At 40.8% G+C, this 27385-nt stretch overlaps 1 protein-coding gene across 3 annotated transcripts in view; it reads right to left on the minus strand.

Annotated features, from left to right (window-relative positions):
- The window catches only part of LOC150089474 (uncharacterized), a 106855-nt gene that overhangs the window by 1638 nt on the left and 77832 nt on the right, over positions 1-27385 (minus strand). For 2 of the 3 annotated variants that reach the window (XM_090389510.1, XM_090389508.1), the window contains 2 exons: positions 7784-8215; positions 1143-1757 (listed from right to left, as the gene is read on the minus strand). In XM_090389510.1, the coding sequence (XP_090245636.1) occupies positions 1143-1757; positions 7784-8215 (1047 nt within the window). Of the gene's footprint in view, positions 1-1142; positions 1758-7783; positions 8216-19768; positions 19915-27385 lie in introns of those variants that run through there. The other variant, XM_090389509.1, reaches the window with a different exon arrangement.

The following is a 27385-nucleotide window of genomic DNA, read 5'->3' on the forward strand; positions in this document are numbered from 1 at the left end:
ATCAGATGAATACCCTAGGCTTTCTTGTGGTTTCTTAGTCTGATTCGGTCATGAGGAAGGCAGGGAATTTTTCGGATTTTCAGAAAGGTGTTATTGTTGGAGCACGTTTAGAAGGAGCCACGACTGAGAAAACAAAGAAAAACCAAGGGAATCATTGGTGTGTCGAAAGTAACCATCTAAAAAGTATACAATAAGTGGATGATGAAAAATGAAGCTTTAAAACGAAGAAATGAGGCAGAAAGTCAGTATTCCAAGAACGAAACCTCTGAGATTTAAAGCGAATTGTATGTCAGAATAGGTCCACTGTGCAGCAAATGACTGAAAAATTCAATTTAGCCAAGGAAAGAGCCATTTCCGTTTGAACTTTCCAGAAGTTGAAGGATTTGGTAGTCGTGTGCCTACGCGAATGTCACTTCTCTGTTTAAAAAAAAAAAAAATCGATTGGAGTGGTGCCGCCAACGTAAGGACACGATCTGACGAGTCTCGATCTACACTTTTGTACCAATGGTAGATTAAAAGTGTGGGGCGTGACTCTCATGAAGCTATGCATCCAGGTTGTCCTGTGTCCACTACTCAAGCAGCTACATGTGGTATCATGGTATGGGATGTGTCCTGTTGATGTGGATACTGTGCGCCCGTACCGGCAGAAGGCCGTTACCATCGGTGTTACTTCCAATGAATATCTGTGTCTGGTATTGGACCAACTTCATCTTCTAGTGATTTATTTTTACCCGGATTGCGATGGACTCTTTCAAGGTGGGAACGCAACTATCCACCGTGAAAAAATTGTATTTGAATGGTTCGAGGAACATTTAAGAATTAGGTAAGGAACGTCCTTATCGCCTAATTCTCCAGATCTAAATCCAGTTGAGAATGTCTTTGATGTGTGTGAAAGGGCAATTCGGCTTCGCAGTTCTCCGCCGACCACAAAACAGCATCTGACAAATATCGTGATGAAAGAATGGTCAAATTTGGAGCTAGACTCTTAGGCACCAAGTGGAATCTATGCTAAGGTGTGTACGGGCTATAATTTCGGACAAGACTGACAATACTAGATATTGAATAAAGTATTTATTTTTCATTAAGTGTACAATAACTTGTATCTTCAAGAATGTAAGTTTGCGAATTCTCCCTTTACTCACCCGTGTGGATGTAGGTGTGCTTCTTCATATCTGACTTCTGGTGGAATCTCTTTCCGCAGTACTGGCACGGATAAGGTCTTGTGTCCGAGTGGATCAGTAGATGCGTGGACAGGGTAGATGACCTCTTGAAACGTTTGCCGCACTGTTTGCACTCGAATGTGCGCTCCGTGGTGTGGATGGCTCGGTGCAGATCGAGGCTAATTTCGTGGCCGAAGCTCTTGTTGCAGAGGAGGCACGAGAAGGGGCGCTTTCCACTATGTGAACGTCTAGCGTGAACTTCTAGCCCATGAGGGGTGGTGAACGTCTTGTGGCATCTCATGCAGGAGAAGGCGGACAGCGAGATGTGGTTGCTCGTTAGTAAGTCCGAGTCGACATCTTGGCTGGGGGTGGGATACGGACGAGTGACTAGATTGATGGGTTCTTCTGGCTTCCGGCTCTCGGTCTTGTGCTGCGACAGGTTCAGGATGGTCTCTATGGAGTAATCGGACAGCGCTCGGTCAGTGGCCTTGTGTTTTGGACCGGTTTCCTGAACAAGGCGATGACTAGGCAGGTTGAGAAGATTCGGGGTATTCTCGACACTCGAAGGACTGATGCAGGGCGGAAAGGTATGTGACCCTGTAAAGACAATAAGGACACAGTTTGAAAGCATTGTTTCAAAAAAGTAAAACACAAAATATAACACATCTTCTACTTCTAATATCCAAAGGAAAATTTTATTGATTGGATCCAATGTTTCTGATCCCTCGAGGGCGGATGCTAGTTCACTGCCTACTGAAGTGATCCGACAATTCTTTTCAACCGAAAGTTAACACTGCTTCTTTGACCACCTCGGCAGTGGATATATGGCAGAATGCCATTCCGGTTCGTCATACGCTTCGCATCGATAATGTCACGTGTCTGCATTAACTGCCTTCTGCGTGTATTATCCCGATGGCAGTTCTGTTTCCCAAAATTTTCCATCCCGAGGTGCCGTGTATTTGTTCCCCGCCTCCCTTCCCCAGAGTACTGTAGTGCTGGGTAGTGATCCAGCAATTCTTCCAATAGTCTTAATCAAAATTTCTAAACGATGATTTTTACCCAGAAGTCTTAACTCCTGAATGAATTAGAAATGATTGGAAATATTCAGAAAAGCGATTTATCAGCGCGCCTTATGATTGAACACTCTTCTGGACTCAAAGAACTTCAATTTTCTGGGAGAAATTGGAAGCTTTTAGTCGGCTAATCGAAAATGCGGGAGTATGATGGACTGACTAACAACGATTTTTTAATAGATAAAAGGGTTACATTTGAAAACTTAAATTTGTATGCTTTATTAGTTATTATTCACTGCACCAAGAATAGTCTCTCTTTCAGTTGCCCATGTGCAAATAGAATTAACATTGGGCTTAAGATTGTTGAGGGGCTTATGTTGGCAAGGTTTTGCCACAGTCAAGTGTTTATCATTTGTTAAAGAGATAGTTTGAGAAGAGCATGCCGTAGCCGAGTGGTCAGGGGAAAGGATAGACGTGCTTCGAGTGACCGGGGTTCAAGCCCGTGACTGATAAATATGCTGGTGTTTCTTGCAGTCTCTCGATCTTGTGAACTCCTATGACGACCGTGTGGTCGTCCCGGAATATAAACGGAAAATTTATTTAAAAGTGGGCTGTCGAAGCAGTTGCAGCTTTTTCTTTCGTTTCTTTCCTTCTCAACGAATATACGGCACATAAGAAAGGAGGTTCTTCAAAATGCAGATCAAGTTGGGACTAATTTCTATTAGGAAGTCAGCTGTTGTATGGTGTAGCTGAAGTACACATCATACAGCCCTGAGTTTTCCCCAAAAACAAGGAGAGAACGCCTTCTTGACCACCGTTTCGAGCTCAGAGAGGCAGCCATCATAGTCACTGACACACTGCTTTTTTTTTAAAGGAGACATCCAAAAACAGCTCTCTGCAGGCCATGGAAGAGACGTCAGGATAAGTGCATTGATTTCGGAGGAAAGAACAAGGTGAAGGGTTACAGCGAAAGTGACCTAGAAGCGAAGTTTATTTGGGAAAAATCATTTTATATAACTTCTGAACAGCCCTGCACAGCGTGTTGAACACTTGAGTCGAGCAGTGAAGTGATCCTCGTATTCTTTGAGAACAGTTTCCGAATAATCAACTGAAAAGAGTTAACTCGAAGAAATCAGTGATTCAGATGATATCTGAGGGTAGCTTATAAAATGCACCGAAATTAGACTTCTTATACAGCTGTCGTTGTGTGAGGCGGTCATACGGAGAAGTTAACGTTAAGACACAGGCAGGCAGTTCGCAATTACTTTTAGCGTTTAATAGATGTCGCTTCTCCTTAATACTGCATTTAATGTATATTGAGAGTCGATATTTAAGAATAAGTTAATAAACAAAGTAATCGCTGTACTGTGCTAAACCGACTGACACTATGGATTGTGTGGGCACCACCTGTACCACACAAACTAAAAGTATACTTCAGGTTATATATATATATATATATATGTATGTATGTGTTTCGCTTGAAAAGTACAAAAAATAACTTAAATTACTTAAATAACCTCTTCCAGATTTAAGCCATTTGCCTATCGCTTTCAGCTGGAATACCCAACACAAAACCAAACTTACTTAAACCCATACCAACCATAATTCAGCCTGCGATTGACGGAGTCCTGATCCCCTGCGTTCAAAAGCAAAGAGATCTGGGTGTGATCTTCGACAGAATATTATGATTCCATCATCATATAGAAGAACTCTGTGCTAAATTCAACAAGAAACGGTGGGTTGCCAAGCCGCACTTGCTACACATTCAGAACATAAACCTGATAAAAATGTTTATCAGGATGATGATTTTTCGCAGGTGTACTGTAGTTGTGGGGCTCAGCTGCAGACACCACAATTAAACCATTAAAAGCCGCAGAATACTGGCTCCTGAAGTGGGCAACCTGGAACTGTCATCTCCCATCACAGCAGCGTACAACACCGATGGCCAAAGCGCTGAATTTAACCAGATTTTCAGCATTAATGCATGAGAGAAGACATAAGAGAAGAGAAGACTTCACCGTAAAAATGATTACCGGCAGAGTCTCAGCACTCAACGTTTGGAAAACCGTGTGCTGGCTGATTCCCCAACCAGCTCTTCGCTCCAATCCCAAGCTTCTTGCTCTTCCTTCGAGGCTACATTTTAAAGATCGGTTCCTTCCTTATTAGAAGCTCCACCTGGTTCAATCCCTGGATGCTGACTTGTTTAAAATCATAAATGATAAAAAGTATAGACGGCTTATCCTAGATCTGCACATGGTCTCCATAACTACCAACTGATCTCAGACCGTTCTGGCTGGGCAAGAAACTCGCAGAAAACCGGACTCAAGGAAAATATCTTTTGTTATCACAATTTGTGTTATTTTGTATTAGTTTTCCTTCCAAGTCCATATTATCCGCTATAAGAACTCTTTTTTTTTTTTTTTTATATATATACATATTCTGCCTATAATTTAATCTTTATAATCCCAGCGATGTTATCTCTGCCACTTGTTAACCCCTGGCACGATGCCGTCAAGGGTATTGTAGGGTCGTGGTACCTGCGTGTACCGATGAACTTTACAATAAAGATCTTATTTATATTTATCTTATTTATTCTTGCAATATGTGAATCGCGCATTCAAAAGCGAAACAATTTTCGTGTGTGTAGGCAATATTATTACAACTTTGGCTTCCAGAAACACGAACACTAAACGTAATATTAATTCCCAACAGATGTTCTGCCGTTTAGCTTCGCGTACACAGGTGATGAGCCTCGTGTGGTTCAGCCCAATCCGGTACCCTTTCTTGTGTTATTCGCCATTGCCATCGCAGATTTCTATGAATGTGCAAGGCAAGGTTCTACACCTCTGTTTCCGTGTCGCCTCGGTGACCAATAAGTTGTCACGATCTTCGCTTCCCCCCTTTTATCGGGCATTTATCTGTTTACACATTTTGTCTATTGAATTCAGCAAGTTAAACACTTTATTTGTTCAGTTGGTTTCATTCTAACGATCAGCGACGTTACACAATGTTCCTATTTCTGCTTTCTTCCCGGTGGACATCGATGTTCCGATAATTATCAATAAAGAGCCCCGATAGCGATCTAATAGAAGTTAATGATGTTCTGCGTGCTCCCTCTTATTTTGGCTGGCCGCTTACACAGCTGTGAAGTTGCACAGATCACTCGGTGGGTGTTTTCAGCGTACCATCAAAACCTAGTCGGACTTAGTCTGGCAGAACACGTTCTCTGGCCAAGTTTCGCCGGCGTTGCTACGGGATCAGCTCTATTGGTTTTCTGATAAACACCCCATGATCAGTGTCGGAAACAAGAGATTATTTTATCCGAGACACACGCATCCACCCTTCGCTATTCCTTCGGTAGGTAAAGAGATACAAGTACTTGGTACCACCAGCGTCCCTCCCCCCTTAACCCCCTATCAGTCGATACGCGGATCAATCAGGACTGTACGACAGAAGGATGTGCAAGACATTTTCCCACGAAAGTTTAAGGCGCTGTTAGGAAATTCAAAACGCAAGCAATCTATGGAGTGGCGCTTAGAGAAGAGCTATAACCTTATCTCAGGCGGTGGGAACAGCCATGTGTGCGTTAGGCTCAGTCCAAGGTTCGTACTGGAAGTGGATAGATGACCCAAGGAAATTACGCCTTTCAGAAGCCATAAAAACTTCGTGAGCAATAACAGTCGTGTACAGCGTTCACTTTCTATTAGCTTCCTTGTGCGATGCACACAGAATGAATAGCAACATGCGATCTTTCTATTATTCTGACCTTCTCCCGTGTGTTCTAATTAGCTTTCCAGCCTTCGTTACCTGCCCGTATTCTCCACTCTTCTCGATCTGACGCTGCTCCAAAAGTCAGTTCCATTTCTCGAAGTTCTTACCCAAATAAAAATTACTATTATGATCTTCCCCAGGAAGAGTAATACGTTGTGAACACCAAATATTCGTATTCTCACATCAATACAAGGACCGGGTCCAGATCTGACCTATTGAGTAAACTCATCAAAGCTGATGAGTCCTGTGCTTGGCGGCCAAGTTTCTTCGCTTTGTAAACAAAATAGCGATTTGCAGTCAGATGGTTCGGTTCTTGTGTATGCAAAGTAAAGGAAATTACTCTGGAAACGTACATTTGACTTCGTATGTGTTTATTGCCCATGCGGGTTTTATTTTACAGCCTCGGAGTTGCGAGCTATCGTTCTGGGTAACCGAAAACTTCACCGGTGAAACCTGGCTTCATGTTTTGCCTCTGATATTTTTTTGTTTAAAAAATCAAAGTGAGAAAATGAAATAGTAGGTTCAAGAAATCCCCCTTTCCACTATTCCGTCGTACGAGATCAGACAGAGACTCTTTAATGCTTCTGTTAGGGTGATTGGACTTATTGACTCCTTGTGTGGAGTATTTTGTATTCTTCTTCTGTCTGGTCTTCTTGTTTTCTCTTTCATCTTTTGTCCTTGCTATACTCTTCATCACACTTCTGTAGTGTTTTTTTTATCATTAAAACGTTGACAAGCTATCTTGGCTTGGTACGCAAATATCGGTCTAAAACAATAGATTCCTGGCCCGGCTCCACGTGTCAGGGATGGAGACTACTTTGCCACAGCTTACTGCGCCTCCGTAGCCAGGTGGGAAGGAGCAGCAGTGCGTAGCACACGCTTCTTGATTAGACCGGGGTTCGAGCCCATCACCACCAAATACGGAAGATGCGGAAAGGTCAGGGAATGACCACCGCATATCCCGGAGCAATATGGCCTTAGTTGCTAATGCTCCTAAAAACCAAATAACAAACAGCCACAGCTTGCTGCGGGGGGGGGGGGGCTATGCTAAGTGGCCAGTCACTGAACACGAACAACATAACCCGATACTACACCCATTGGTCTTTATCTTTACTGTATCTGCGCATAAACATACGGAGTTGCCGTGATTTGGTTGGGGCCACACACAATAAATAAAAATAAAACCATACTCTACTATCAACGGAGGCCATATGGCGGATACTGCGATTGGCTGATCTCAGGCAGAACAAGTATGGTTTACCCCTGAGTTTTTAAGGTTTTCAGCTCGTACACACATCGGATAAGGCACAATATGGCCTTAGCAGCCCTTGTGCCATTAAGCAATCAACCAACACATCGGATATGAGCCAAAAGTGAAAAGAGTCTGTGTCGTTAACATAATAATATGAATTTCATTTTTTGGTGGATTAGGTTTTGTCTTTTAGACGCTTGAAGGAGAATACAAAGTTAAGAGATCACCTCCACTATCTCTCTTTGTTCAAATTCATCGATATTTCCCGGCATCTGATTATTACATTTGATCGATTTTACACGCAGTTATTTCAGTGCTTTTCCCAAAAACCGGCTATTAATTTGGATCGTGAGTTCTCATTTCGACTAGTTTTATACATTGGTTAGCTAAACCATCTGTATAAAAGTAGTAGTCCGGAGAATAATACTTTTATACAGACTAATACAGTAATTATCATTCGTGATTTAACTCTTAGCTAGAATTAACCACAGTGACTTCGTTTTGTTTGTTCCACATAAAGATAAACATTCACTTAAATATTTTTATACTGTAAATTGTTTCTCTATTTGAAATGAAAGATTTCTTACCCTGATACATTCCTGATACTGGTGATGACAGCCCGAGAATCTGAGAGGATGTTGTCGAATACTGGTTGCTATCTGCGTAGTTATTTGCAGAAATGGAAAAGCCCACTTGCTCTTTGGACGCATTTTCCAGTACTTGAACATATTTATCAACCTCCATATTGTCTTTCATCAAAGGTATGGGTTTAGGTTTAGTCACTTTAGGTTTCACTACGGAGGAGGAGGGTCTGACGGAGGCCATGGGGGAGTCCTTGAGGACATCTTTATGAAAGTCTGAAGGGACCTGGGCGTCAGGTGGGTCAGCGTCGGGTGTGTGTCGAGCCATAGAGAGGAAATGAAGCAAGACGGCGCTGTACGGACCATATGGTGGATGGAACGCGGGAGTCAGACCATACCCGTAGGCTGCACCGTAAGGAGCGTACATGGTGGTGGTACCTGCGTGGGGAGAGAGAATGAATTGACTCATTCATGTTTCTGTTTTCTTTCCTTAGAGTAAGAAACATTATAAAAAAAAGATGACTGCATTTACCTTTGAGTTGAGACTAGAAATGGGAACTATATTTAATCAGTCAGTTTTACAAAAGTGTTGCTTATTGAAGTATTTTTCATTCTTTAAAAATTGTTTTATAAAAAATATAAATAAAGCATTGATTCATAAAAACCAATATAATCACAACGTAGACAATTTAATATGCATTTTTGAATTTGGTTATAAATATTGATAATTAATGATTCTGAAACCTGAATAGCCAACCAAAAATTGCAAATTGTTCGTTCTCTAATCAGATTTCAAATGAAGTTTATTAAAATCGAAATTAGGCATTTTTTTTTTTTTTTTTTTAGTAATACGGTCCAACATTTATTATTTATAAACACACCTTACTTCTTCGTATTCGCGAATCTCGAATTTTCTTTAAATGGTTGTTGAGAATGGACTTTGATACTAAAATTTTTCTTTTGTTGCAGTATCGTAAAATTTCAACTGAGCTATATACCTATCTCGTGCTGCACAACAGCAACCTCTCTCAGTGTATAAGTTTTTTATTTTTGGATAATTGAAGCTAAATCCAAGGGGCATCAAAATTCTAAGATGGCTAATGCTGTTTGGCGTTATTAGGAGAACTGTCTTGTTCCCCCATGTGTTTTTGTGGCCAGAAGGATTTAAAACTGCCCAGTTAATGTAATGGTGTTATCGCTCACAGCGATACAATTTGTCTTGACGAGTTGTTCCGATATTGCACTACTTTAAAACAAATGGAATTGTTAAAAGGTTAATCTACTATTTATTTAGGTGGGACATTACCATGACAGCTTGTTTGAGTACTTAGTGGACTCGTGTATTGGATGGTTTCTTTTAAATAGATCGGTGTTAACCTTTAGGCTGTGCCATTTGTTTGAAATACCAGGGCAACTCGTGGTGAAGGCAAAGTTTGTTCTGCTATTTGCGATATGTCTGGTGTCAGCCAAATGCTGGAGACCAAGACACACTCGTTCTTTATCTCTTAATTATCAGTCAGTCAGTCTGGTCACAGTTAGCAAGAGATAGCACACGCTTCTTGATTAGACCGGGGTTCGATCCCGTGACCACTAAATACGGAGGATAAGGAAAGGTCAGGGAATGACCACCGCATATCCCCGGAGCAATATGGCCTCAGTTGCCAATGCTCCTAAAAACCAAACATCTACAGTCTAGTATGAAATCATTGCAGCAGCTCTGACCATGTCTAATCCCCAAAGGCGTTCAATTCATTCACAATATGTGGCTGTGTTAATACCAACTCTGAAATGTCTCACGAAATTTTGAGAGTATATTCTTTCCAACCCACCAATCATGCAATAACTACAAATACAAACGTGGGCTGCGATTTTGGCTGTTAGTAGTTCAGCAATAAAAGCTACCAGTTCAGAGAAAGGAATATTTGGAATTCTTTTCTATATGTGATTGTGAAAATTTACATAAATCCACGAATAGTGTTTTCAGAAATCTGGTTTCTGTTTATCGTTGAACATTCTCACCAAGTTCTTTAATACTTGAAGAAGGAATGCATTATATTCTACCGATTTTATACTCTCATATGAAAAATTAAAAACAGTTCATGTCACCGTTTTTTTTTTTTTTTTTTTTTTTAACTTGTTCCATAGCTGTCTTTTGATTCGCTCTTCAGACTCTTGGGTATTAGCAACCCTTGTTTACTTCACTCGGTCCCCATCCTTCAGATTTAAAGGTCCAATGTTTATCATCCCAGACTCAATCTCATGGATCTAAACAAGCACTCGTGACATAATTCTCTTTCTGAACAGTTTTATTCCTTCAGCGTACCATTTGATTTGTTTTCTTTGCTTCGTATTTCGCTTATGCACGTTTCCTTAAACTGCTACATTTAAAAACATTTTGCAATTTCAGATGCCTCGTAAATAAGCAAATACAAGTGCTGACTCTGAATATTCTCTGGATTTTTCTTAACTACGGAAGAGTCTATAAAATAAAGTGAATTGGTGAGCGGGACGAAGGTCTCCTACCAAGAAAGGCTTAAGATCTGCAAATTGCAGCGTTGAGCAAGCTCAATGCTGACGGGATTCTTCCTCAGATTACTGACCTAAGGGGACATAAATTCAAATTGAGAAAAGACAGTTGTAGAATAGATGTGCGGAAGTTTCTCTTTAGCCAGCGGGTAGGTGATTGGTGGAACAGACTTCCATCTGTCGTTTTGGAAGTTGATAGTTTAAATAGTCAAGGAAGAACTGGACAACCTGTTGAAGCGCCAACATTAACATCGAGTAGTTGTAAATTTATTTTATTTGCAAGACCGCTTTAAGAAAAATCATTCACCCACTTTCGATGGAAATTTGTTTACTTTAATGCGTTGTTTAAAATTCTTCCGAGTCACCCTTTAATTTAAAATGTCTATATTTGCACGAATGCTTCCTGTCCATTGAGACAAATGCTTCGCAATATACAGGACTCCCGAGACTCTGTCTCAGGAAATCAAACCCCTCCACGCGTTTTCACCGAAATGGAGATTACACTTTCGCCCAATATTCAAAGTGTTACATATGAGTGCTGTTTGCAATCCATGGCACGTTTAGCCACGGTCGAGCAAATTTTAATCCTAGTTATATTATCCCTACGTACTTTACTGAAAGCGTGTACATTTGGATGACGTTATATTGCATTTCTGGCCATCATACATAGAATACAGTAAACTAGTAAAACCAGGAACTATTCAGCAAACAAGTTATTCATCTGGGAACGAATGACTAATGCTTATTCTTCGACGACAAGCTCTACATGGTTAAGTCCCATATTTTCAATGCTTTTGTCGTGGCGTCCAGCACAAATTAAGGTAATGATATATTTGTTCGTTTGTCATTTTATTTTTCAACACCCCATGAAAATTAAATTATTTATCAACCACAACACAACTTAATCTTGTTCGGAGCAATTCCTGGACATTTTTCAGACATTCAAAAATATACTGTAAGCCACTTTTCTGTTAGAACCATTATATATCAAACGCCGTTGAGAGAATTCCTGTTTTTTTCGCGTTTTAAAACCGGTACTCAAATGACAAATCTTTGATTTCAGATATTCGGACTAGGGTTATGGTTGGTGCGTTTTCAGTTAACTGTTTTCTTTGAAACTTGAACAGCAGTTTTTAATTATTAATCTGGAAGTTATGGCTATTACTATCTGTGTCCACTATCGGGATAAAACTAGCCGATAGCATGTTGAGACTACCTTTGCGATGGCTTTCTTCACTCATTGTAAGAAATACTTATTTACCGCTAAGTTCGCATTTCATAAAATTTGTATAAAATAAAACAGATTAAAACTAAAGACTATTTGCGCTATTACCAAAATTATCGAATCTCTCCCCTTTGAAGTCCCAGTAAGTTTCCAGCTATACTGTGCCTCCAGAGATGATCACAAAGGAGGTGGCACCGCCTTCCTCTTCAACTCCGAACAATCATACTATGCTGATTGTAGCTCATAATTTTCATGCTGTACTTTTTACTCTAAAATGCCATGGTGCCTTAGTGGACATTGCTTTTATATATGTGCCACTGTTCGGAATCTACAAGTGATAGACAGGCTGATCAACTGGCCTGGCTCGTCAAGACTTTAAACATGACCCTCAACAGGAAAAAAGTATCTACTTGCTTGACATGGTATTTGCTTTCTTTACAGGCGTTGAAGGATGCGCCGAAGAGCAGTTCCAGTCTGATCACGAACCCATCATTCGTTTCAGCATACCCCTTGCCTAACTTCAATAAGACCAGTCAAAGGACAGTAAAAACCATAACAGAACCAACATATTTAAACACTGCGCGCTGTCTTGAAGCCTCAGCTATTCCAGGGAACTGTTTTCAGTGTTGTGATCCCAGCCTAACAATAAATCTCCTAACTAAATGGATTCAAATAATTCCCAACTAAGCTGTCTCCAAGAAAATCACCATCACTGAACATTCTAAAGCCTGGTGGACACCACCATTGAACGACAGTTTCTATACCAAACAGCTTCTCTACATTAAGTGGAAACAATATGGTAGCATGCAAGAGAGAATTGCCTTCTCGCGCTCCAGAGTCTCCTTCAGATGTTAACAATGTTGTTCCTTGCAGAAACAACATTGTTAACATCTTCGATAATGCTGTCCTTGCAGCAGGAGTGCAACTTTATGGTTCAGGACCATACCAAAAAGATGCAGCCAACAAGGAGCATCTAGAAGCAACCCTCAAGAAAGGCAAACCTATGTATAATTCCTGCACACCAGCAGCATTCCTAAGGCTTGATCTCGACCAGTGATGGACTAAAACAGCTAGATTTTTTTCAGCCAGCCGGAAGCCTCCTTCAGCAAGCCAGCTACAACTTCATGAGAACGTTCATCTGATGGGTCCAACAGCCACAGTGAGGTTAAACAAGCAGCAGTTATTACAAATACTGTATTGACAAATATTAACTGCAATAAATGCAATGGTTATTAATCAGTCGGGATTATCCCTGACTCCTATAATAGAGGATAATAAGATTCCCCAATCGATGGCTTTCTTCACTCATTGTAAGAAATACTTATTTACCGCTAAGTTCGCACTTCATAAAATATATATAAAATAAAACAGATTGAGACTAAAGACTATTCGCACTATTACCAAAAGTACTGAATCTCTCCCCTTGTGTAGTCCCACTAAGTTTCCAGCTATACTGTGTCTTAGCCCTTACTTTGCCGATACCTTAACCACAATATTTAATTAAATCTCTCCAAGCACAACTTTCCCCCTGTGTGGATTCCACAGAAGGGGGGGAGTTGTTTGTTTTTATTGTGTAGCATTTGCTACACAATAAAACCCATCTCAAAATCTCATGTAGTCAACACCATCAGTCAATAATTAGCCTGTTTTCAAGTCTGTTAAAGCTTTTAGAGAAAGTCTCTTGCTTCCCATCCTAACATGCATCTGCCTCCACAGATATATGATGCAGTCACTGGCAGATCTACCATCACATACACCTCCAAGCAGCCTTCGATACCATTCAAATTCCTGTACTCTTCACCCTCTTCTAAAAAAATATTTTGAAATCCATGGAGAACAGTGATGGATCTGTGATTCATCAGTTCCCTTCTTCGCAACAGAACCGTAATCCTCCGGGCTAGCGATCGTAATATCTCAAGAACTACTAACCGCAGGGGTATCACAAGGGACGGAGGGGCACTATTGGATTCACAGCAATCGTCGTGCCCTTAATTGAGAACAGGCCAAACGTTATCTGTTATGTCGATGATTTAAAGATTTAAACCGAATCTATCCAGGAGACAGTAACATACCAACGTTAACAGCTGTGCAATTCTTGGCGACCTCGAAAACTATTTCAAATGCTTTTGGCTCTCCATAAACGCATCTAAATATGCTTAGGTTACCTTCCCACTGAAAAGTAATCCAACAGAAGCCGTAGATACTATTGACGGATCAAAGGTACTAAATTGCCTGTACACACAGACTTAAGCATGGTCTTCGATCCCAAGTTACGATTTCACAATCATGTCGAAAAAACACCAAATTCTGTCGGATGCTCTAGCTAGCGGATTGACAGCTCCACGTTTGTGGTGCTGTGCTAGCTTGCAAATACATAATCACCTTCCTCTATGCTGGAATCCTGCACGGAGCTGAAATCTAGGCATCGGTTGCCGACACTAACGTGACGCGTATTTATGACTCGTCATCATAAATGTGTGGACTGATCCATTCAACCATTGCTGCTTTGTGCCTGTTTTCAGCACTCCAGCTGTGGATCGACAACCCGTCATAACCTCGAGCTGGGCATCTGCCACAGCACTCCGCAGGACTTTTATAACAAAATCCATTATCTTGTACCTCCATATTATTACAGGATATGTTATTTTGTTATGTGCTATTTTTCTACATGTGCATTTTTTTTTCTATGAAATATCCATTTATATTGAGACACTAAACAGCACAAAGTTGGGCCTCGCGGAGACGAGCTCGGCGAATTTGATAGTGATTGGGTGGTGGATGTTGTAAGCGTACAAATGATTTCAGAGCTTCTCAACATTGAGCATCGACCAGGGGAATTTGAGATCGGTTGTATTGTTAGGAAAGCTATTCCACTTTGTCCAAGCATCATTCAAGAGACCTGGGGACGTAAAAAAGCAGTTGTCAGTGGATGCTACACAGAGCGTTGCAGTAACAGCGGCTTTCATGGATGAGCTCCCCAACAAGCAGTTCATTGCGAAAGTTAATGCACAGAAATGGAGTGGGGTTATGTTTAAAGAAATTGGTCTCCAGAGAAATGAAAAAGATTTCTCGGAATGAAGCTCGATATATTCTGATTTTCATCAGAAGAAAGAACTTGGACGTGCGATTACTAGAGAGCATTTCGAAAAGCACGCCATCCCAAATGAAGCATGGTGGAAACAGTCTGTGTCCCTACTTTTCGTAGAAAAGTATTCAGCCGATGGCTTTTGTGGCCGGTTCCTTGCAGAAGGAGGGACATTGTTAACATCTTCGATAATGCTGTTCTTTCAGCAGTAGTGCAACTTTATGGTTCAGGACCATACGTTTATTAAACAGACTAATGCTCCACGTCCCAAAAGGTCTGATGGTGCTTAGTTTGGAGGGAATAGCCGTTCACAACCTCTATCTGCGATTACGTTGTTGGAAAGTAGTCCACCAATGTATTATCGTATCTGAATAACAAATAAAAAATCTAATCTTCATTTCAGTCCAATACTGCTCTTTTTTTTAAACTCATCTCAGGTGCACTGGATTTCAGATAACACAAATTATTCATTGATTGGAGGGGATAACGCCCACTTCTCTGTAGATGTTGTTACCCTCCTACTCTGAAGGATTTATTTGTTCACTTCGATGACTGACGTGTGCTGATATATCCAATCTGTCAAAATCTAAGAAATAGAAAAAAATGCAGAATAAGCCAAGAAGCATTTTCACCTGTCACTCAAACTGTTGTGCTGCCTGCTTTCTGTCCTCCGGGTTTTTTATTGTCTAACACTCGGCAGTGGAGTCTTGATATATTTCTTGTATGACAACCGGAGACCACTAGGGTCATATTTTCTTGGGCAAACGGTAAAGATATTCAGCAATGCTTCTTTAAATAGCCGTGACCGGACTCCCCAAACTTAGTTTTTATTCATGGCATGGTTCTTGCAACCAAGAGAACATTTCAGTGGCGGTTTTATGTTTTCACTTAAAGAAAGAAAGGAAGAAATAGTCCGAATTGCTGATCACATGACTTGAAAAAATGTTTTTATTACTGAGATTCCAGGATAAATTTCCATGTTTCCACTATAATATAACATTTTAAAAGCAAGTGTGTAGCCAGAAAGAATAATCATAGCCAGCAGTTATTTTATAAAACGTGTTTGAAATACTGTTTGGATTCTTGGGATGGTTTACACTCGTATGTCTGCAGCATGCTGACTTTCTTCGGTCAGATCTCATGCAAGACTCGTGTTTCTAATACTGTTTCTGTTTTAAAACAACTTTTTATCCAGAATTGGTTTACAAAAATAGTTTCATCCCGATTATTCTGATCTCGATCATCCAGAAAAAAAAATTGAGTTGTATTAAAGAAGGCATTGACTTTCCATACTAAACAGGTTGAATAAAAAAAGGGTTTGAAAATTCTTACCTGGAAGATTGAGTGTTCAAATTTTCCCTCTATGTATTTAACTGAAAAGAACACGCTTAATTCTTCTTTTTTTTTTTTGCATAATGCCAGAATTAAACAAAATTAAGATTATTACTAGTCTTAACTATGCTGTAGTTAACACACCGGTACAGACTATTACAAGAGTTATGTTGTTATTGTTATTTGGTTTTTAGGAGCATTAGCAACTAAGGCCATATTGCTCCGTGATATGCGGTGGTCATTCCCTGACCTTTCCGCATCCTCCGTATTTGGTGGTGACGGGCTCGAACCCCGGTCTAATCAAGAAGCGTGTGCTACGCACTGCTGCTCCTTCCCACCTGGCTACGAAGGCGCCCTATTACAAGAGCTTTGGCATTTGGGGAACGTACACCCGTGTTCCCCTCCCTCAGATTAAAATGGAAACCTGTAGGGGGGGGAAGTATGTATAAAATAAAGAACTATGAGGAAAGCAAGGCTATGAGGCATCATGTCTAAATTGCACATTTCGGTATGTTTACGTGTTTTATCGGATGAAAACCTAAGTTTTTGGGAGGAAGAAAAACACAAGCAACCTTCTACCGAAACTGATTACCACACTAATGGTGTTCAAAAGAAGCTTCACTAAAACTTCGTAAAATCGAGGTCCTCTCCATGCAGTGTGAAGATATAATCATATCTATTGAGTGAATATCTCGAATGAAGTTTTTTATCCCGCAAAACAAATATTTTTTAGCAAATGTATATTAAGGCCTCGTGCCATTGGTTGGTTCGGTGAAAACTCAGAAGAACCAACTAATTTTAATAGTGTGTACAACTTGCGTCTCAAATTCCAGAACTAACTGCGCGGAAAAAATTAGAATAGACTAAAGAAACTAAGTTTTCTTCAAAGTCTTGTTTTGCTGAAATCAATGAAGCAGTTTCTTCGGAAAGCGTTGAATACTTAAGTATTTAGGAATCATGAGTTCTGCGCAGCCATTTGAAGGTTTGCTTTTGTGGGCGATACCACCTTATGAGCTGATACAGTGTGCAGGACGAACCATCTTCCTGATGGCCACAACTGATGATTGAATATTCGCGTGTACGTTAACAGTTCGTCCCCGGCACGATTTTTTTTTTTTTTTTTTTTTTTTTTTGTGTACGATATAGGTTATCTTTGATTTCCACCACAAAACAACAGTACCAGAGGAAGGCTTCCTTCCTTAGGAGGCAGGGGAACTGGAGATGTAAGAAGACACCCCAAAATTGAATTTTCTGCCAATTTATTTCATGTAGTGTCAATTTAACCTGAAAGAAAAGAATTTTTGGTTCCTCCAAAGATTTTCTACGAAGCTTCAACGATCTTTTAACGTTCAAAGAGCGCGTTGAACAATTTCTACAGTTGAAATTACTGCGCATGGTGGTTTCTGTTATTAAAAAATGCGCGATTGTTATTTAATAACCGAAAATTAATTCGGTATTTGCTGCGTCTTGTCTCCAGATTTACGATAAATCTAAAATGGTTCCAGTTTCTTCAAATAGCAAAAGAAACAATTAATTAAGATCTTTTGGTCATTATTTTTTGGTTTCTTATTGAATGTAAAATGTTCATCCGTACAATTTTTTTTATTTTTTGAAATAATAAACGCATTTGGGACAGCAAAAGATATTTACGTCACTCTGAATCTTCCAAAACATGGGCTCTGATATTGGAGGATTCTGATAAACAAGTCAACTGATGGCGCAATTTATTTCTTAGAACAGTTCGTGCCCGGATACAGTCCACTTTTCGCGCATCTTAATGTTGTGCAAAGTGTCGTGTCGGATGATATACTGTGGGCACCTTTCCACGTGTAATGGTCACCAGAGTATAGTGTAGCACGCATGGCACGATGGTCAAATAATACAAATATGGATTTTGTGCCATTTCCAGACAACACTTCCAATACAACTGATTTGCAATTCTGATATTGGAGGATTCTGACATCGGCGACACTGCTTCATATTGGCAATCTGACAAAAGGCATCATGTATTGAGGGTGACCAGCGAATCTTCATTTTTCGCAGATATAACTACTCTTAGTATACATTTATTACCATATACCTTCATTGCGCTGTCTTAGCATGCATTCTGGGATATAAAACTGGCAATATTGGCTGTGGCAGCAGCTGCTTGGCAACGAGGTGTTATTAGAATTTAACTGTTTTACTGAAGGAGTTAATGAAATTAAATTCGCTGCAGCATGCGTGCCACAGTATGATAACTGCTTATTTATTGAGAAACTGGTGTCACGATCTGTTCATTTAAATGTAGCGGATTAACACTAGCTTGGTAGAAGCAATGTTTGAGGTGCTCCTGGTGCGTTGAACTTAGAAGAAAAACGTATCAATTTGAATGTAATTTATGGTATTCGTAAATAGGATATTAGTCGGTGATTCGGTCGAAAGTGAGGATTGTCTTTCCAATTAGAAGTTGCCTCCACGTTGCCAGATCAGGCCAACCTGAAATCCAAAATACATCCCCCCCCCCACCACAATATCGGAAACTCCGATGAATTTGATTCTTCATTGATCTTGAGTTTTGCTATTTTTATTTGTTTGGCCAGTTTAAAGAACATTTCAAGGACACAAGTTCAAGGACAATCTGGAAATTCGAATTACATATTTGTTCACTGAATTTTGTTGAATTAAAATGTCAGTCATTTGACCGAACTGTTTTTGAGCTATAAAATGTACCTCACTTTTATTTTTAACTCATCCGAGTGGAGAAAACAGTAAGATTGAATTGGTTATGTGAAAAGGGACGTTGTTGGATAAATTTAAATTAAAAACTGGATTATCATGGCTGTATTTCTCTTCCCTCCCTTCCTTTCTGTCCCAGTGTATTAATTAAAAGTGATTAATGAAATAAATGTTGCTGAAAAACAAATTAGAAATGAAAGCTTCATCTGCGAGTTCTTTCATTCGGCGAATTCAGATAATCAGACAATTTCTAAAGATCTTCATATTTTCGTAGTTACTTTTCTTGCATAGCTGGATCATGCGACTGCAGGGGCTACGCGGGGTCCCACTAGGGGCCAAGAAGCCAGACACAACAACACTACTCTGACAAAAACCAGACATTACACTTTTTCTGGCTGTTGCAGAAGTTCTGTACTTCTTCACAAAGTACTAAGGCGCAGATGTGGAAAACCACCGGTGGCGCCTTCCACAAAACACTGTTCTGCAAGATTGATCTTAGAGCGGCGCAATATTATAATTGAATATTTCGCGGTTCTTTTGTGAAAACGGCAAAGGCGGACATCAGGGAGCTTAATCTGATTAGATTCAAAGTTTGCACGGCTCATTGAAATAAATTGCCGTCATTAAGGGAGTTTCACTTATTTCATCAAATTTCTTTGTTCGCTTCTGAGCTCAGTCGGTCTCGTGGTTTAAAAAAAAAAGCGATGACATTGATGGGGAGGAGCAGAAGTATTTTTTTATTGTTGATGCCCAGTTTTCGGAAACGGTGTGAAAATGTCCGATGGGATCGTGTGATGAAGCTGTCCATCTTCATTGACTTTCCTCATTCTGGACGTTTCAAAGAAGAAACCGTCGTTACGTTCGCCTACGGCAGAAGATATGTTTCTCCCCTTTGTGGAAGAAATGTATGGAACTTGAAGTAATTTAGTTAAAACGACATTTTTCCTCATTAATTATTCGAGTTCAGATTGGCTTCTATAAAAACGCGCCAGTTTGAATGTTGATCGCATCGCTTATCAGTTACATGACAACAAAGCGTACAATTAGAAAATAATAAAAAAATCCCTCGAATCGATCGTAAATAGCAGAACGGGATCTGTCCTACCTGTTGCTACAGGAGCGAGGGGGTGCTCCATTCTGAAGTGGACGGAGGTGTTCGAACACGTGTCGTCTTTCGCGTTGATTTTCGTCTTGTCGCCGTGGATTGCGGAGCCGAGACAATGGACTTGATCCGGGTGCGGTTTCAAAAGTCCAGAACGTTTTCCCTTGATGAGGAACACGCGTGGCATGTTGGAAGCAGCTCGAGATGAGGGCGGATCACACAGACGCTCTCTCAGTTTCTTCGGAATTAGTCCATCACGCACTTCTTCGAAGGAGGCAGAGCGGGGGCGACCGTAAACAGGGATATTCACAGCTGATCGCCAGCTGGCGTAACCAACCACACTTAGTTTGACGAGCACTTCGTACGACTGACTGCCTTTAAATCCGACCAGCAGACGACCGATTGCCCGATCCCGTTATCTGGGCATAGCGGTGCATCTCGTGGTCTCGCGCGGAAGACATGCGAGCGTGATTAGCGTTTACCACAGCGTGCACTGTATTACTATTGGGTGGGGAGGGCAGATGAGGGGACGGGGGGGAGACTTTCACTCGAAGTCTACAGAGGCTCGCTCGCGCGTCGCGGTATTCGTGACACCTGCACGTGCAGCTTTCATGGTTGCCTTGGTAACATCGATTAGTCCGAACGGGCACCCTCCCGCCACCTTGCTGGGGTGCGCGTTGGCGGAAGGCGGGAAAACATCGGCAGGCGGCGGGAGATGACAGGAAGTCGTTGACGCAGCGGGGTTCGTCATTGGACATACACTGAGTGGATTACTTTTTGTTGCTTATTTATTTTTGCCAACTCTAATTACAGCTCGTGGCTCTTGGAAGTGGATGACAGACAGGCCGCACTTATTAACACAAAGCCTTTCTCTCGCCTTCTCTTCCTCTTGTCAGGATTTCAGAATTCTTCTTTTTAATAGGAAATATCGATGAAGTGCTAGGAAGTATCGGTGGAGAAGCATCGATGGGAATGCTGCATTTTTTTTTTTTTTTTTTATCTATCCCATCATAAGTCATTTTTGATTTTTCGATGGCCATCGATTCTGTGAGACTGCCTCTTTGCACGTGAGCCAATCTTGTCCCATTGAACTGTTAAAAGTGTAGTCGGAAAATATTTCGATTCGGCAGTAATTCAAACGGTAGCCGTGGGGTCAAATGCGAGGATGCAGTAGTACGTACGCGCGTTTGAAATGAATTTTGTTCTACACCCCATTGGTCGCCCCGGAGTATGCGAGAAAATGTATATTAAACGATCTTCGTAAAGTCGTTTGCTACAGTATAGTGACCAACACCCAAAGAAAAGCCCCGGGTCGAATTTGGTCAGTGAGATTTTAAAAGCGGGACTCTGTAATTATTATTAATGGTGACTCCAGACACGAACGACATTAGAAGCTGTAGTGCATTACTACCCTTCGCGTTTGACCACTCTGCTGCGGCACTTGTTGATTCACACTGGACTTCAATTCTGTAGATCTTCGGAAATACATGCGAGGAAAGATTGTTGCGGAGAACGGAAGTAGAAGGGATAAACGAGGAAGAAGAAAAGTTGGTTCGGGGAGTGAAGTTGGACAGTGAATGGATGCTGACTGGTTTGGAAGAAGGAGAGAGAGAGAGAGAGAGAGAGAGGGGGGGGGGGGGATAGAATTAGATGTCAATTCAGGACAGTGTCCATGGTAGTATCTGTAGAAAAAGGATGCAGAAAAGCCGCACGTCCACGTAATAGGGATCGCTGAGTTTCAGAGGGGTCATTGATTGACCTTACTGCACGCCTTTGAATAAAGGACTCTGGGAGCGCCAATGAGCTGTGGGTGGGAACAGTACACTGTCCAAAGAAGCATCACCATGGAAACTCTGTAGGATTTCCAGTCAGTAAAAGAAGATCATTTAACATAGTACAGAAAAAGAGCGGATTGGCAAAAAAAAGTACCATGGAGAACCCCAGTGCTAGTTAAAGTCAGAAGACGCCTCCATCACTGAAAATGAGAAACCCGCGCTATCTAACTATAAGAATTAAGGAATAAGTCTTCATATTTTTTCCGTACGAATTCCCCCCCCCCCCACAAATCGAGGGAAGAAACGGAGATGCCGTTTCTCCCCTCGATTTTCGGTTACTTTGTCTCAAACTGAAATCAACCTCGGAACACGCCGACGCCTCGTGGCCCGAGTTTGAGTTGTATTGTCTTCTGTCCGAACAACCACAGCCAGATGCGAACACTGAATGCAGTAGACGAGTCAAGAAGTGTCGTAGTCCGCTCAGTGGCGAAATCACAAACGGGCGGGCGTAATGAACTGCGTTGCAGGAAAATAGACGCCTGAATGTTTCCTGGAAAGAGTGCGTCTCCGACAAAGAGCAGAGGCTCCCACTGCGCTGTCCGTGCGCTCACTCTGCTGTCGAATGGACTTATCCGGCAGTAAAGTAGAGATGGAAAGTACACCCAACTTCAAAGATGTCCACGTTGCGTTTAGAAAAATTTTCTGTACAAAAACTATGAATTTCGTTCTCGTTGATTAAACCAAAACTGCAAATTACTTGTCTCGATTTAGTAATGTGGCCAATTCTTTTTTGAAGAGGAGGGATTGACTTTCACCCTCGATTATCCTGCCTTTTTACGAAAACAATCCTTATTTGTTCGTCCTTTCTTAGCTCTCATTTTCAGAGCTCTACGCGTTACCATCTGCAATCTTCAAAAATATTTAAACAACCATTTCCTCTGTCCAAGGTCAGCAAACAGTAATTCTATATCGATTAACTGGATATCTGGACAAAGAATAAATATTGTCGAGCAAACAGTAGGCTTTGGCTGCCAATCTGATCTCGAAGTGCGTCTCTTCACGCAAGAATGGAGAGTTCTATGCGCTTTCGAGTCCCGGGCCAGCGGGTGAAGAAGCTGTGAGAAAGAAAGGTCATACCCAACACCTGTACACAGACTACCGACAGGTGAAAGCTGCTACTGGCCAGATAAAAGTTCGAGTGGCAAACGCAGCAATTCCCGCTCCACGTTCCGCTACTTGTTTTCTGCTAAGATCGAGGCCCCTTCAACAAGATTCCCGTATCATATTTTCAAATAAAAACTGCTTCCAGACGACGCCTCGCTGCTCTCAACAATGCGCTGCCACGCGTCTCATCTGCTGCACCTGTGACGTAAACAATGAGGCAAAGAACGCGTCACACTGTTACGCGGCTTTGATAAAATTAGCCAAATTTCACGCTGCGGTTATTCGTTTTGTTTTTCTTCTTACGCGTATGTTAATTTTTTTTTACCAATTCTTGGAACGTGATATTTCTTATAACGTATTTAATACTTGAAATAGTTCTTTCCTTGGCTCCATCCCTCGCGATGATCCCATTTTCTGTAATAAATTAAACTAAGGAAAACTCACGGTGCCTGACTCATGGGTGGCAACTTTTCTTTGATCTTGGGCCAATTTTATTTAGTTTTAGAAAAGTATACACAACACATTTATTGTGTATAGCAAAGTACTTAATTGAAAACTTAATTCCTATCGCAGTTTCATTTACAGAATGGTTTATACACTCGAAGCCCTGCATTTATATATAGCTAAGCTGATGTATCGTACTTATTTGTCATATTTTCAGATATTCTAATTATTATTATTATCACTCTTATTATATTTTTAATTTTATTTGAAGATAACGGCTTATCTAATAAGGTCAGCCACGAGAGCTGTGGAATAATCATTGGCAGACACGTTATCGAGAATTGCAGAATATGCTCAATGTCATGGACTGAATCACTTGACATAAGTTCTTTAGTAAAGCAGGCGCCTTTTTATCGATTATTTTATTTAACCCTTTCGATTGCAAACTTTTGAGAGTATCAAGGTAGAAAAATTTAGTTAATTCTCCCCGGAAGTTATTAAAATAGAAGCCGGCCAACCCCACTAAATGTCCAGACGGTTAAATATCGGTCACAGGTCAGAAAGAATATAAAAGTCTATCCTATAATCTGACTTGTGTTAGATTCTCTTTACAGTGCAAAGGGTTGTTTCCAAGTAGACTCTTCGTAGAAGTGGATTCAAGATAAAGGACCTTTATGTGAAGAGACTTAACCATCCACATCCCTGTAACGTGAGTCCAAAGGAGTAAACTAAAAAAAAGTTGAGTCGACCTCAAATGAACTTGATACTTGCAATAGAAGGACGACGCGTGGAATTCACGTACCCTTTGCACAAAACCAAGGTTGGCTTTAAGGTGATTCACTATCGGAGGAAATGGTGAAGGAGTTACTATAATGATGTAACGCCATAAAAAAGAGCAGACACGCGGAGGCGATTGTGTAATGGGGCTAGCAGACTTCATCAATGGTCACATTGGTCAGCCTTATGCACAAACCTTCACGTCCTCTTAAGCAGTAAATGAAGCGAACGTAAGGTTCAAGAACTTCATCCATTATGACAGCGACAGATTAACCGAAACTCAATTACTCGAAGGATCCAAAGTTCAGAGGATTACTATTAGTTCCTCTTCTGCAGCTTCTGTTGGTCGTCCGGGCTTCATTTTCGGCTTATGGCGGACAACTAACGAGGGTGGGCTGGTGAAAGCTGACCTTAAACTCATAGATACGGTTTAAGGGCGGAACAAGAATAGACAAGCATTGAGGAAAAGAAGGGCTGTCCGTCTGTCAAGTGTATTTTAATATTAATTTAATTTATATGGATTTAATTAAATCAAAACAAATTGTTGCTGGACAACGTACGAAAAGTTCGTTTAGAAATGGGTTTTTAATGTTGTTTTGAAATAGCTGTTGAAATCACATCTAAGAAACTCGCTAATTTTTTGTGACTTTGAAGTGTTGGAAGCAGCGTAGATTGAACTTTTATGATTGTGTGATGATCTGTGCCCGCACATTGAATTGAAGGAAATTATTAAAAAAAAAAAAAAACTGTGTGTTGTATATCAGCAGTGCATAATTTTTCATTTTTATGGCTTTTTGTTTTGTTGCAGCAGGGAGAAAAGAAAAAAAAAAAAAAAAAACAGGCACGGCAAGGCACTTCGCTTTCCGTTCCGTGCCGCTGTGGAAGAAAAGGCCGAGTGAAGCGCCTCTTGTTTTTTTTTTTTTATTTTTCGGCTTGCTATAATTGCGGTAATCTAATTGCTATTGTTTTTCACTGGAATTGGAAAACAAGAGCAGTCAGTACTCCGCTGTAACGAGAGCGTGCGAATTTACTTATATTCGGGCAATCCAGAGACCTCAAAATTGTGTTCAGCCTAGGGTCCTCGTGAGTGCTCAAGCGGGGCCCATGATTCCAGTTACATTACGCATCGCAAACGCAGGATACCCTGGAGAACTAACCACTATTATAACACTGTTTCCATGGGGATGTGAGATCAAAACTGACTTAAATCGACTTTTGAGAGGGAACCCACTCAATGTCTACGACAATCACACGCAGTGGCGTATCCAGGTGTCATCGTAAGGGAGGGGGGTCATGGTGGCCAGGGTTTTGAGTTTTAGTTTTAGATCGCCTCCTGCCTTTTTCTTTAATTTCAAACTGTTGGTTAAGGGGGCATACATCCCTTCTGCCCACTCCTGAATTCACACGCTAGAACAACATTTCTCAGAAATTCAAGAATTAGAATTTCGAAAAATTTAGCAATAAAACTTATTTCTCCCGTATACCTATTGCGGATTATCGGGACGGACGCTGGTAGTTTAAGAAATTTCGTGGGTAGTTTTGGTGTAAATTGCTTCGTACGGAAGAGGGAACTGTGACGAGAACAGGAACACTAGTTGAGTATCAAGTTGATTTACAGAAAATGACAATTATTATAATCTGGTACGATAATCATAGAAATAATAGTTTTAGAAAAATGGTTCGTTCTGTTCCTCTCCCTAGCACTTTTGGTCCGTTGAGCCCTAGGGCACTGCCATAGATGAGCGATCGACACTCGTACTGTGAAGATATCTTAAGACGAGTTTGAATGTTGCTGCTAGATGGATGAAAGAATCACGTTGTCCATGTCCTGTGTCTAGAAAACAATGATCTGATGAGATCTCAACTCGGCTGTAAAATTTCAATAGGACTGTTCCTAATTCAAAATTCTTCGCTATAATGGTGATAATTTACAGGGCTTTTGTAAAGTTCAATTAATCTTCATTACATAATACACTTACTGGACAAAAAATTAAATCTTCTGCAATTGGCATCAACATATAATTAAACATGCAGTATGCAAGTGTAAGTTGTCACATGGTCTGATCACGTGTTCCTTGGCATCAAATAAATACTCGGATATTCCAACTTACACAGTAACCTCTCACGAGGGATTGCGTCAAATGCATCAGGCTCATGATGACGTCATAAATTTTAAACGAAGAGCAAGGTTGCGATATTCAGTTCTCCAGGATGTATCAATGCTCACCGCCATTTTCGTAATACAGTTAAGCTCCTCCACAATGTAAGAATCGACACACCGTTGTTGGAATGATGGCATCAAACGAAGGTACGACACCTTGTTTGTTTCTCAATTAGGTTAATGACTTTGAACCACTTGTTGTTTAATGAATCCCCGCAACATATCAGATGATATCAAGGACGGTCTTTTAGACAGTTCAGGAGGTCAGTAGAGGGCAAATTATTACTAATTATGGAGCTTGTACCGAAGCTTGTTGCTTGCATCCTTTTTGTATGTATTATATCTGTAAAATTTCATTATATCATGGGCATTTTGCATGTTGTGAGAGCTGAAAAACATAACTCATGGGGGAACTTCACTCCTGCCTGAGATCGATTAACTACAGCCCCGATTGAAGGGGAGTCGTCTGACTGTATAATTGTGTCACTTGTTTAAAAAGCCCTGGATTCGATTCCCGTCGACGACTGGATTAATTTTTAAAGTCCTCTTCAATTGAGGCTGTTGTTAGCTGATCTAAGGCGCACGAACTTTGTTTACTCTGGTGAGATTTTTTTTTTTTTTTTTTTTTTTTTTTTTTTTTTTTTTAATCTCGCACAGCATGTACAGACATAATACGCAATGGCGCAATATGGCCTAAGTCACTGATGCTCCTAAGAACCAACAAGATTGAAGAGGACTTTAGAAATTCCTCCTGTGACTGATAGGAGTCAAATTAATTTTTCGAAACGAATGGCAGCGGGCGAAGTATCCGGTGAAGAGTAAAGTAAAATTTGCGAGCCAGGGCTATCGATTTTTTCTCGGAAGCACGCTGAAGAATTCCCGAAAATTGATGGTTCTGCTGTTGCAGAGTTTTTCAGGCGCATCAGCACTTAGATCATATTGCGCCGTAGGACGCATGTCTGTTTTATGGCAGCTCCTGAAGATTCGTCCATAATCCGCGATGCAGCATCTTTGCATAGCGAGTTGCGTGCGTTTTTTTTTTTTTTTTTTTGTCACGTTCTGATATTTGTGTTGCATGACTGGCATTTCAGCAAACAGTCATCAGCCAACGAAAGTTGCTAACTGGTTCCTGTCCCTGAGATAAGGAGGCGAGCCGTGTACTCTCATTTCTGGGCTTCCTTCCACTAACCATTAGGTTTGGAAACACTAGCCATTGAGAATGATGGGAGATAGTCACTGTAGGGGGGAGAGGATAAAGTGAAACGCTTCCTCAGAGAAAACGAAGGCATTAAGGTGAAC

The sequence above is a fragment of the Mastigoproctus giganteus genome, chromosome 2 (genome assembly GCF_048544385.1).
Source record: "Mastigoproctus giganteus isolate SK-2022 chromosome 2, ASM4854438v1, whole genome shotgun sequence".
Lineage (NCBI taxonomy): Eukaryota > Metazoa > Arthropoda > Arachnida > Uropygi > Thelyphonidae > Mastigoproctus > Mastigoproctus giganteus.